General features: G+C 46.1%; 1 protein-coding gene across 1 annotated transcript in view; it reads right to left on the bottom strand.

Annotated features, from left to right (window-relative positions):
• Positions 1-12,662, bottom strand: part of LOC147733202 (mucin-2-like) — a 1,332,790-nt gene that overhangs the window by 230,661 nt on the left and 1,089,467 nt on the right. Inside the window, exon 30 of the mRNA XM_086957736.1 lies at positions 3,080-3,288. Coding sequence (XP_086813862.1) covers positions 3,080-3,288 — 209 coding nt within the window. The remainder of the gene's footprint in view (positions 1-3,079; positions 3,289-12,662) is intronic.

The following is a 12,662-nucleotide window of genomic DNA, read 5'->3' as shown; positions in this document are numbered from 1 at the left end:
CCACCCTAAGGGAGAATACTGCGCAGCCGCAGATGGAGAGACATCCATGCTCACCAATATGAAGAGGCCACTGCGAGGACCAGGTGCTGGTGCAACGAACGACTGCCATGCACGTAACGATTTCATTAGCAAATACCTGACTATATATAGTGCTTACTGGGTCTCGCTGAGGGGGGCCCTGAAGCTGCGCCCCCCCCTCCCCCGCAACGCGGGGGCCTGTGTTACGCCCCTGAAAATGGGCAGAGGCTGTCCAGGGACTGGGAGGAGCGCTGCTCTGTGGGGCTCGCAGGTCGGACCTCGTTGTGGAAGGAGAGTACGGGGAGAGGTGCCAGAGCGAGGACGAGAAGGGCACGGTAAGCGTTAACGGGCGAGGGTGATCTATACTGCTGAGGAGGGGTACTTAGAGGGACATGACGGCTGAATACAAGAAGACAGCGCTTCCCGGGCTTGTAGCGTGCGTGCGCATTACGAAAGTGAAGCTTGCGACGATGAAGGGAGCTGTGCACATGCACGTGTTCACGGGCGCGTCCACAGACCACAATCTGCGTGTGTGTGCGATGTCTGTGTGTGCAGTGTGGGGCTTAGTTGTAGGGGGGAGGGGGTGTGTGTCTCTGTGCGTTTGTGTGTGTGTGGGGGTGTGTGCACGCGCGCGATTGAAAGGCTGACTGGCTGTGCACAGTTGGAGCAAGAGATGTGCACGGCTCCGGAGGGGGGGGGGGGGAGCTGGGCGTGCGCTTCCACGATGTGCAATCGGCGCTCGTGCACCAGTCTTGCTCCCTTGAGGAGCAACTCGATGACAATAGGTCGAGAGAGCTCGACCTAAAAATGACCTTTGCTTTAAAATCACTAGAAAACTAAGATACCTTCCCATGTTTCCTTTAAGATTACAATCGCACTTTACACCAAGCTTTATAGGTGAAGGGTGACTACTGTGTCATTGAGAATAAATATATCAATACTTTGTAGTGGATTTGTGATAAAACATTGACTATATTGTTGATGTAAGTGGATTACTAATCAGAGGTTTCAGTTACAAAAGCCGGTCTTGCCATTTGTAACTGTTTCTACTTGTCTGCTTAATCTATGTCCCCCTACTCTGGTGCTGTTTGGACTTTTAGTGTACATTGGTGATGCTGAAATCCATAACTCCTAGTGCCCTGCCTATGACCTGTTACTGTTGAATTCCGTTCAGATATATTATACTGTGGAGACTGGCAAAAGTAGCATCAATGAAGCAAAGATTTAGACTGGGTATGTAAGTGCACCATAATCTATTATTTATATATTTGTTTCCTTATTGAATACGGGCACACTTCCAGGAAGCATGGTGCAAGGATACTTCAATTGACCATTGGAACAATCAGAGAGAAAGGCAAGAGGTGCTAGAGCATATTGTGAGCTTTTAGGGTTCTATATACCCTAAAATGGTCATCAACAAATCAGCCTCAGCGCTAGTTGCATTTTTCCACATTTTGTGGCCTAAGCACCCTAAAGACCCTCTAACCACAACAGTCTCATATGAACCAATGCATCTTGGTTCCTGAACTCAATGGCCTAGGATCACATGTCAATGTAAATGACATGGTGAAAAGGAAACTAATGCTGAGACTGTCATCCCTTAGGAATGCAGACACATTTGTAGAATTTAGAGAACAATCCCACAGAATTTGAGTCTGCTGCATTTTAAATATTCTAAATTCTGCAAGCCTTAAATAAAGAGCACTCAGACATTTTCAAGGCTTGACAGGACACAGGTTCCAATGGCCATGGCATGAGACTGATGTAGGATGAAAGGAAAAAAAATTGCAAGCCAAGTTGCAGGAAGGAAGAGGACAGCACTCTCTGTGTCTGACAAATATTTGTTGATTGCAAAGGCCAGGTTCTTAACTTTCAGGAAGGTAGTAGGCATTGATCTGAACATTGTTGATCAAAACGTAGTTGGACAACAGGCAGAATTCTTTCAAGTGACCAGAACCTCTTTTTGTGTCCACATTCAACTCAGGAAAACTGGATGCTATTCATTTTTGAATATCAGCATGCAAAAGATGGAATTTGTGGAATAAATAGTCAAATACAAGGAGTTACATGCCATCAGCATAGTGAATTATTAACTCTCCGAGTGATAGATGTGTGTATGTTCAAAGAAACAGGGGACTAGGGGTATCCCTCAAGGACACCTCACACAATACTGAGCTATCGAAGAATGGAAATGGGGGGTAGCAACCACTTGATGCTTTTTAGGCAAGATGGTCCTAATTCACTTGTCAAAAAGACCTGAACATCCCACCAGAACAAGACATAAGACCAAATTAAAATAGTTTATAATGTCAAAAGTGGTTGGAGGTCACCCAAAAGAAGTCCATTTCCCCTCATCCTTAATCATACAAAGGTCTTCAAGGACACTATATATTACTGTTTCGGGTCCATGCTTGCATTTAAACCTTCCAGTGACTAATCAAAAGCTCCTTTGAACAGTTATGAAGTATAATTGTGTTTGCTGTTTGTATATTACTATTGGCAGATAGAAAGAAGGGGTGAAGGGCAGCATGCTACTTTTATAAAGCACTATTTGTAGGGTAAGAGGATAGAAAGACAGGTAGAGGGAAAAGGGCTGGAAGATGAGTTCCCAGTATGAGCCACTTTTGGAAGCAAGCAATGAAGCTTGTTGAGGGAATCCAGCTCTGAATTTACTACTGGGCAAGCTGTCACCATCTGGTATGGAATTAAATATAAGTCCTACCCAAGGAAAATGAAAATGTATCCTGATTATGAGGCTTTCTATTATCTATTTGCCATTGGTCTCTGCATTCATCTGTGTTCAAGAAACCAAGGCCTGTTTTAGCTACTCCATTTTTTTTAACACTGCCATTTCTGAAATTGACAGCATTAAATCTCTCCTAGTATACCCCAAAGGTGATTTCTAAATAATTTTTTTTTTTATAGCATCTCCTCTTGTCTCTCGGAAGTGAAAACGTTGAATTGCTTTCCTATGGCCTATTATTCACTTCACCCTTCTGTAACATACTCCTCATTTGACAAGGTCTGCTGTACTAATCCAAAAAACGAAAGTTCAACTCACCTCTGTAGGATCACGCTGCCTTATTGTGCTACGAGTGGTTGTTGAGGATGATGTTGTGAATGTGCTGGCTGCTTCAGTTGTTGAAGTTGATGTACTCTGAGTAGTGGTTGGAACACACTCTCCCTCGAAGGTATTGATTGTGCACACATTGCTGCAAATTGCATAAAGAACGCAGCCGTTCGTTCCCATTGCACTGTAAACTACATCTCCTAAAATGAATTTAAACAAAAAGTGCATAAATCAAGAGCTTAACATGGCTGTTAACTTAAATGGGTACTCTCCGATAATGAGATTCTAAATGTCCCTTTATTTATGTAGCACTACATAACAACATTTTTCCCATTTTTAAGTCTGCGTTTTAGTCAGGTGAGTGAACTATGAAGAAAGGAATACCTGACTGCCGAACACAAAATTATTAAGTTTGCTACTTGAGTTATACATATTAAAAGGATTTTGTGTTTGCAAGTCTCAAACATAATGTCCTCAAGTGACATTGCTTATATCAACTATGAAACTTCTTTAGTTGGAGGCCAACATACTTTCACCTAAGTCATTCACATGTCCATTCTTTTTCAAAATATCCTTTATTACAAGTCAATTCCCAATCTTTTTGGCAGACCCAGCCAACGCGTTTCATCCCTTATTGAGAATTCATCAGGATAGCAGATATCTTATTTTTGTACTTCCATTTATCTGGTTCTCATCAATTTCAACCAATTAAAAACACAAAGTTGCTCCTGCATTGGGCAAAGAAACATTCCCACTATCTGTTTGAAGATGAAAAATTAGCAACACTTGAAGAATAATTCTGAACACAAAGAAGGGCTCTAATTATGATTAGCATCCAGTTTTCCTGGATCTTAAGTGATAGCTGAAAAAAACAGGGCCTCAATCTAGCATGATTGCAACAAACAGGTGCAGCCCTATTACCCGACCAGGGGCAGAATAAAGACTAGCAGCCTGATTCATGTACATGCCGTTTTGCGTGTCCCTAATAGCGAATAATAGCGATTCGCTATTGAGAAAACGCAAAACGGCATTCATGTATTTTTCGGGGAAAAAATAGCGACTCGCACGCGGGCGCTAAAGCCGTTAGCGACCTACAAAAAACGCAGAAAAATCGCAATTTTCGGGCACCAGCGATCGGGATTGCGACTCGCATGGATCGCACGGGATAGCGACTCGCAATCCCGATCGCACGGGATTGCGCCTCGCAATCCCGTGCGATCGGGATTGCGAGTCGCATTATCGCGGGATCCGGAAATACGGGATGACGCATTCCGAGCACCGTGATGACATCACAACCAGGAAGCAGCCAAATCCCACCCCCAAACACCACAGTGACGCAATCATCCGACTCTACACGACGGAAAGCTGCCGCCAAACCGCCGATAGCGACTCCCGACCCGGCAGAAATAGCGACCGCCATGTCTGAACAACCTCTGCCTGGCCCCAGCAACAGCGCTAGCCGCAAGCACAAACTGAAGTTCTCCGAGTCGGAGCTGGAGAACCTCATAGAAGGGGTGGTGGCCCAACACGCCCAGCTCTTTGGTGCCAACTCCAGGAGGGTCCCAGAGCAGGAGAAGCGGAGGATCTGGGTGGGGATTGCCTCCAGCATGAACTCTGTTGGCGTTGCGGACAGGTCGGTGGAAGAGATCAAGAAGCGCTGGTACGACCTCCGAGGGCGTGCCAAGGAGAAGGTGGCGGCGCGTCTCGGTGAGTCATCAGGCACCGGAGGTGGTGGACCGACTGTCCCACCCAACACCCCCCTGGAGGACCAGGTAGAGGACACCTTGGAGAGGGAGGCGTGTGTTGGCGTGACCACTCTGGACTCCTCCCGCCCAACCCACAACACCCAAGGTAAGTGGCATGCGACTGCGCCCCTGTCCCCTATGACCGTCCCTGCCCGAATAGGCTCACTCATTGGCCCTTAATCATGCCTATGTTGTGCATCAGGAAATGCCCTGAGGCATTGTGGGAGACGTAGTATGTCCACAATGTAGTAGTACCACAATGCGGCCTGAAAGGTTCCTAAGCGCACAAATCCACAGCCATCCAGGGAATGTCACCCAGCATGCATGTAACATCTGCACGTCTGACAGTCACATGCACCTAATGAGTATCCACTTACCCTCACAGGTGAAGATGATAGCAGTGACAGTGAGAGGCTGGTGATCGTCGAGGAGGCCCAGGAGGAGGAATCCCTACCCGCTACCCAGCCACCATCCCCTGCCGCTGCGCCAACACCAGCAGCCAGGCCCCCCACCTTACCTGCTGCACCATCTGCAGGCCCACCGGTCACCAAGGCCAGGCCCCCCACCGTACCTGCTGCACCATCTGCAGGGCCACCGGCTGCCAAGGCCAGGCCCCCCACCAATGTGCCTCCAGTGCCTGCCGCACCTGCGACACCAGCTGCTACAACACCTGCAGCTCGTCCTCCACGATCTGGGCTAGCCACATCCGCTACACAGCGGCAGAAGAGCAGGAGGGGCAAAGGGCATCTCCATGCCTGCATGAGCGTGGAGCGGCGAATGCTCCGTCTACACCAGAGGCAGTCGCAGCAGCAAGGAGCCATCCAGCTCCAGCTGCAGAAGATCGGCCGCAATGTGGCGGGAGTCGGCCAGCGGGTGGACCACATGACGGCGGCCATTGAGCGCATGACGGCGGCAATGGAGGCCAATACTGCTGCGCTGGGGAAGCAGCGCAGTGTTGCACGCAGGCGCCACCACCAGCTGCTGAGCCAGATGGCGACCTATATTCGCTCCAATTATGTGGCAGCAAATGCCACCACCCAGCTGTCGCGGCGCTCTATGACCCAGCAGCACCAGCTGGTCCAGTGCTGCGAGGAGATTACCCGGGTGCTGGAGCACTTGACCACCGCCGTGGTCCCACTGCTCACACCTGTGCTACCGGCCATCGTAGGGGGAGATGATGGGAGTGAGGCTGCCTCCAGCGTGAGCAGCAACTCTGCCACGCAGGCCCCCCCACCTAGGCGCAGCACCAGGGCTACGCCTGGTCCATCTGCCCAGGATGAGGATGAGGAGCCTCAAAGGCGCCTGGGAAATGTGCGCAGGAAGCACCAATGACATTGTGTCAGGGACACAGGCGCAGGCTGAAGATAAGCCTGCCATGCACATTTACATGCAGTATGCTGGAATACTGTATTTTTTTGTAAATAGTTCTTACCATGACCCTTTTCTGTTGTGAATCAAACAAAAACATTTATTTTGAAGCATACATTCGCCTTGTGTTATCATTACATTTTGCATGCAATTGTGATATGTGGGGTGGGGGAAGGGGGTGGGCTAGAAATTGTTAGCTGTGATGTGGTTGCGACGTCTGTGGCCTTCAGCTGGGTTCTCCCCGCGTGCATGGTGCGCATTTGCTGGTGGCCGGTCGTCCCCCTCAGATTCACTGCCTGAGATGTCAACTGGTATCCGGCGCTTGGTTGCAATGTTATGAAGCATTGCACAGACAGCCACAATGCGGCAGCACGCTGCAGGACTGTAATACATGGCCCCACCTGTCTTGTGCAGTATACGGAACCTGCTCTTGAGCAGGCCAAATGTCCTTTCAATACAGTTCCTTGTCCGGATGTGCGCAACATTGTAGCGCCGTTGCTGAGGTCTGGCAGGGTTGAGGTAAGGGGTCAGGAGGTATTCCCGTAGGGCGTAGCCACTGTCACCTGAATGAGAGGAGCAGATGTTGATTGCCTGTGCAGCGCAGTTACTTCATAGCAATGTGACATTGTCGACAAAGTGTACTTACCAAGTAGGTGTCCTTCCCCAAACTCTCCCCTCATCAGTCGTGTGTGGAGTCCGCTGTGCCTGAAGATGAAGGAGTCATGGGTACTCCCTGGGTACTGGGCCACAATGTCAGTGATGATGCTCTTGGCATTGCAGACCATCTGTATGTTGAGGGAGTGGTAGGACTTTCTGTTGCGGTACATATACTCCGTGCCAGCTGGTGGGCAGATGGCGACGTGGGTACAGTCTATGCAGCCGAGGACATGGGGAAAATGGGCAACATTATAAAATTGTAGTTTAGTGAGGTCCAATTCCTGTTGGCTCGTGGGAAATGTGATGTGCCGGTGGAGCTGGCTGAGCATGGCGTCAACAAAAGTGTGGAGGCAGCGTGACATGGTGGGCTGGGATATCCCCCCAGCAGCGGCTACTATGCCCTGGAAACTGCCGGAGTCCAGGAGGTGCAGGCTGCACAATACCTGCACATGTGTGGGCACAGAATTGTTTCGCCTTGTTGGGTGCTGCATGATGGGGTCGAGTTCTTGTATCAGCCAGGTGATCATTTCCCCATTCAGCCTGTATTTAGCATAAATCTGTTCTCTGGTTTGGCCCAGCAAGGTGACCCGCAGCCGGTAAATCCTTGCCTGCCTCATGCGTCTCCTCCGTGCTGCTCGCTGAAGCCTTTGCCGCCTCACCACCATGTACATCCCAGGCATTGTGGAACGCCTAATGCTGCTGCTGAATGTCCTTATGTGTGATTGGTCAGGCCTGGAACTGTTGGTGATTGGCTAACAGTTTTTCAAATTTGGCTTCATCATAGCTTGTATGGTTACCACCTGCTTTGAGCTGTCCTTAAATTGCGCCGCGCAAACGTGCGATTTTGCGCTTTTTCGCTAATGTATTTCTTGCATGAATGCCGATTGCGACAATATTGCGTTTCGCTAATCATTTCGCAGATTCCGTGGTTGGTCGCTATTTCCGTATCGCTAATGCTCGACTTCCCGGAGTCTGCGACTATTACTGCGTAATCGCTATTCCAGTCGCAAATATTTTTTTGCGATTTCGCTATTTCGTACTTGAATGCCGATTCCGTCTTTTGCGCCCGCAATTGCGTTATCGCAGCCATTGCGGGCGCTATTTCGCTTTATGAATCAGGCTGTAACATCCTAACAAGGGTTCAGGTACTACATTGCACAGAACAAAAACTAAACAAATACGACCGATAACATTATCACTACATGACAAAGAAAATAAGTACCCCTACCCAATCACAAAATATACACAAATTTCATGAAATAATGATATAAAATCCCAGGATAATGGTGCTCACAACGTTACACAAAAACACATTACAAGAGAAATTGACAGTGGCTGAGAATAAACTATACTTAAGCAGACATGCCAGCCCTCCCGATTCAGGCAAGAGACTACCCATTTCAAGGCTAGTCTCCCGCTCCTGATTCAAGCATCCAGAAACCCGTCTCCACATGATGCAGCAGTAGCACGAATTACAGAATGACCTGCTTCGGGTGGTTAAAATAACTTAAAGTTAAGTTTAGTTTAGTTTGGGTTTAGTTTGGGTTTATGAAGCACCTGGTTACACCAGCTGGTGTGTCCCCACGCTCTTTCAATTCCAACTGATAACTTTAAGGTCCATTTGCATGCAGTTATATTGCCTTCAGTTCAACTGTGTGAACAGCCATGTTTTTAATCTCTTGCGGAAGATTTTGTGTGATTGTTCCGCTCGAAGAGAGATGAGAAGCTCTTTCCAGCTCTTTGTTGTCAAGTATCTGGAAGAGCGTGCACCCATGAGGGCCCTTCTTATCTTCAGGACATCTACCTGGTGCGTCCCTGTTGATCTTAACTGACGTACCATTTTGTATGGTAAGAGTAGGTTATGCAGGTAGGCTGGGACTTCCTCCATGCAAAATACGATGGCCAAAACACAGTGCCTTAAATTTAATCCGTTTCTGCACAGACAACCAACGCAGTGCTGTCAGTGCATTTGTAGATGGTGCCTTTCTTGGTAAATTCAGGGCCAAACGGGCGGCTGCATTCTGTATGGATTGCAGCTTCTGAAGACCCTTTTTTGTTGCACCCAGAAGCAGCACATTCCCATAGTCCATTCTTGATGTAACAAGTGCACGGATTAGGGTTTTTCTGGCCTTCATAGGAAGGATGTTCAGGGTTTCCCTGATAATCTTCATAATCCCAAAGCATTTTCCTCTTGTTCTATTAATTTGGGCCTCGAAAGACAGTTTTGAGTCCATCCATATTCCCAGATTTTTCACCTCCGTCCTGGGGTCGGGAGTAGGCCCTAGCATAATTGGCCACCATAACGGTGACCATATAGATGGGGAGTTCCCCACTACTCGCACCTCTGTCTTACTTCCATTCAGGCTCAGACAGTTATCTGACATCCATCCTGCCAGATCTTTTAAACAGGCTGCAAAGCTATTTGCTGCCTGGGGTGAGTCAGGCGCCAGAGTTACCACTGACTGGGTATAATCTGCGTACGTCGCAATTGAAACTCCTTGCTTTTCTACTATATCTGCCAGGAGTGTGATATATAGATTAAAAAGAGTTGGTCTCAATATAGAGCCCTGCGGAACCCGCTGTGCCAGATTAATGGGTTTAGATGTGTACGCAGATTGTATTACCTGAAAGCTGCGGTCCTGCAGAAAGGATAACATCCAGTCCATATCAGTCCCAGTCAAACCCCCTCTCCTTAGATGGTGGATGAGCAGCTTATGTGACACTGTATCAAATGCTGCGCTCAGGTCTAATAGGACCAGCTAAACAGAGAGCTCAAAATGATGTTGGCTCTCCAGCCTCCCATAGTTGAGAATATATTATTGTCTGAGCCAGCCCAAAAGCTATTGGTTTAGAAGTGAGCTTAGGGCCCAGGGTTCAGGACTTAGAAAACACATGTATTTTCCTGCCTCAAAGTCCTATGCCATGCTTAATAGTATTTTGGGTGGGCTTCAGCACTGCAGGCATCTCTCATGAGGCTGAGAGAGAGGCCTGAAGTACAGCACTGTCCGTAACCTATTCCCGCAGGCTAGTGCACAATATTATTGTCAAGTTCCCTCTGCCTGCTATAGCTTGCTCCTGACACAAGTTAAAGAAAGGTAAGGCAAAAAAAACATTTAGTGAAAGTGAGAAATAGCCCTGGGAGAAAAGATGTGTTTTAATCTCTGTTTTTGCTTGAACACTTTCTAAAGCTACCAACATTAAAATGTTGATGTCTTCATTCACACACGCTTTAATCTCCCTCTCCAAGAATTACCTCAGACACCAAAGCTTAATGCTTTGTCCTTAATTCTTGGAGAGGGAGATAGGAGCATGAGATAGGAGCATGTGACAGGAATCAACATTTTTGGCAGTTTTACATATTTTTAGTGCACCTAAAAACAGAGTCTAAAACTCAGTTTTTGTTAGCGCCAAAAAGGAAATACTGATTTTCCCTATACTCATTGGTAAATTGTTGCCAGACTACGGCTAGTACAAGCCTGCAGCTACAACGAGTCACTGCTTTGATACAAGTGAGACCATTAGCCCCTGTCCAGGTCAGGTGTTTTTTATCCACTTTATTTTGATTGGATAATACAGGAATAGCGTTTGAGCATGAATTGGAAGTGATCAGGTCACACACCTCCAAGGGGAGAAAAAAAAAAGAAGTACAATTGCACATTCAAAGAGACATGGTAAAAAGAATTTCCATTCATTTGGGAATCTAGAAATGGGCCAGGCAGTGCATTTTGTGCGTCAGATTTCAGCATTACCCATAGTGGCAGGAATGATGTTTCAAAGCATGACAATACACCAAAACACAAAAATTGTGAACTGTCACAGACTCAGACTAGAAAAATAACCGACTGGGTTGGAGTCCGTGCAGCAGAGGATATTGATGAAAAGGTGATGAAAGCTGAAGTTTTGTTTATTGGCTTCCTAATAGAACATAATATTCCCCTAGCAGTCTCTGATCACGCTGGTTCGCTATTTAAATAATGTTTCCTAATTCAGAAATAGCTGCAAAATTCTCATGTGGGAGGACAAAAGCCTGTCATATAGTTAATGGGGCTATTGCCCCATATAGTATTTATGAGGTAAAAAAGGCACTGGAGAAGAAAGCGCGGTTTGGCCTAGCAACTGATGGAAGTAATGATGGAAATTATAAATATCTTCCTATATTAGTGCGCCATGAAGATCCAAATACAGGGCACATAGTAACATCATTGCTTGATATGCCTTCTATTGTTGCAGGAGATGCCCAGACCTTGTTTGACACATGCAACCACTTTAGCAGAGAAAAAAAATCTTAGGTGGAACAACTGTGCAAAATATTCCTCTGATAACACTAACTGCATGAACGGTAAGAACAACAGTCTACTCAGTAAAATTAGCAGTGAACAAAAGGATGAGAAACAAAAGGTGTATGAATTTGGTTGTCTTTTTCATGTATGTCATTTGAGTGCACAAAAACCTTCCAAAGCACTGTCTGCCAAAGTTGATGATATGTTTCTAGACATATATTACCACTTTGAAAAATGTGTGAAGCACAATGGTGTACTCAGAGAGTATATGCATTTTACTGAGACAGAAGTCAGGAAAGTGATTAAACATGTCAGTACTAGGTGGCTAAGCTTGGGAACGTCTGCAGAGAGAACACTAAAGAAATGGGACTCACTAAATTCTTACTTTCTTTCAAACTTTGATGAGGATTCTGAAGGCAACAAGAAAAATGGAAAATCAGGAGATCGAGAACTACGACTGGTAAAGCTGTTCAAAAACCCAATGACAAAACTTTATTTCATGTTTGTTCAGGATGTACTTCCAACTTTTGAATATTTTGATACACTACTTCAAAGTGAAGCCCCAATGATACATGTTCTCCACTCTTCAGCAGTGCATCTTTTCCAAAATATGATGTCCAACTTCACGGAAACTCAAATTATGATTACAGCTCAGATTTGTTAATAATTGACATTGGAAACCCAGACAATCACTTGCCACTAAATGAAATTTACATTGGCCTCATGACCAAACAGGAGGTCAGGAAAGAGTATATTCTGGGCTCAGCAGCGTACAACAAATTTCTGAATGAAGCAAAGTATTTTCACATAAATGCTGTAAAATACTGTAAAATATATGATAGAATCAATGCCGGCAATAAAGGATGACATCCTCTTGTCTCTCACATTCTTGAACCCTGACACCAGACTACAAGCTACATCAAAACAAATTTAAACATGAAGGAGTAATCAAGGACTTGATGCAAAAAAGTCGAAGACTTAGAGAACAGAGGCAGGAGGAATAATCTTTGTTTCCTAGGCATTCCCGAAGGAGTTGAGGGAGATGACCCGAGGGGATATATGATCAACTTGGTAAAGACAGCCTTTCCGGAGGTTGAAGGTTGGGATATGAACACAGAACTTCAACAAGTACATCGCTTCCCCCTGGCACTACCAAAATGCATTGCAGTACCCTAGAGCAATGCTGGTCTACATAGGGAACTTTAGGCTAAGAGAAGCCATCTATGACATTGCAAGGCCTTCAAGGAAGAAGGAATTCAAGGAATTTTCTTTCTTTGTGCGCCCAGACTTTGCTCACATGACTGTAAAACGTCGATGGAGGATGAGGCAGTTGATTACTCCTTTTGAGCAAAAGGGTGCAAAGATATTTCTACAAAACCCAACAAGACTAAAAATAATCTATAAAGGTTTCACTAAAACCTTTACTAGTGAAGTGCAGGCAGAAGCCTATCTGAATGAAATGGGGGGGAATACTAATCAGGAAGCTGGCAAATAGCAAAAGTCCTGAATTTTTTTTTTGAAAAA

Source organism: Lissotriton vulgaris, chromosome 2_1 (assembly GCF_964263255.1).
Source record: "Lissotriton vulgaris chromosome 2_1, aLisVul1.2, whole genome shotgun sequence".
Classification (NCBI taxonomy): domain Eukaryota; kingdom Metazoa; phylum Chordata; class Amphibia; order Caudata; family Salamandridae; genus Lissotriton; species Lissotriton vulgaris.
This window is presented reverse-complemented; position numbering and strand designations above follow the sequence as displayed.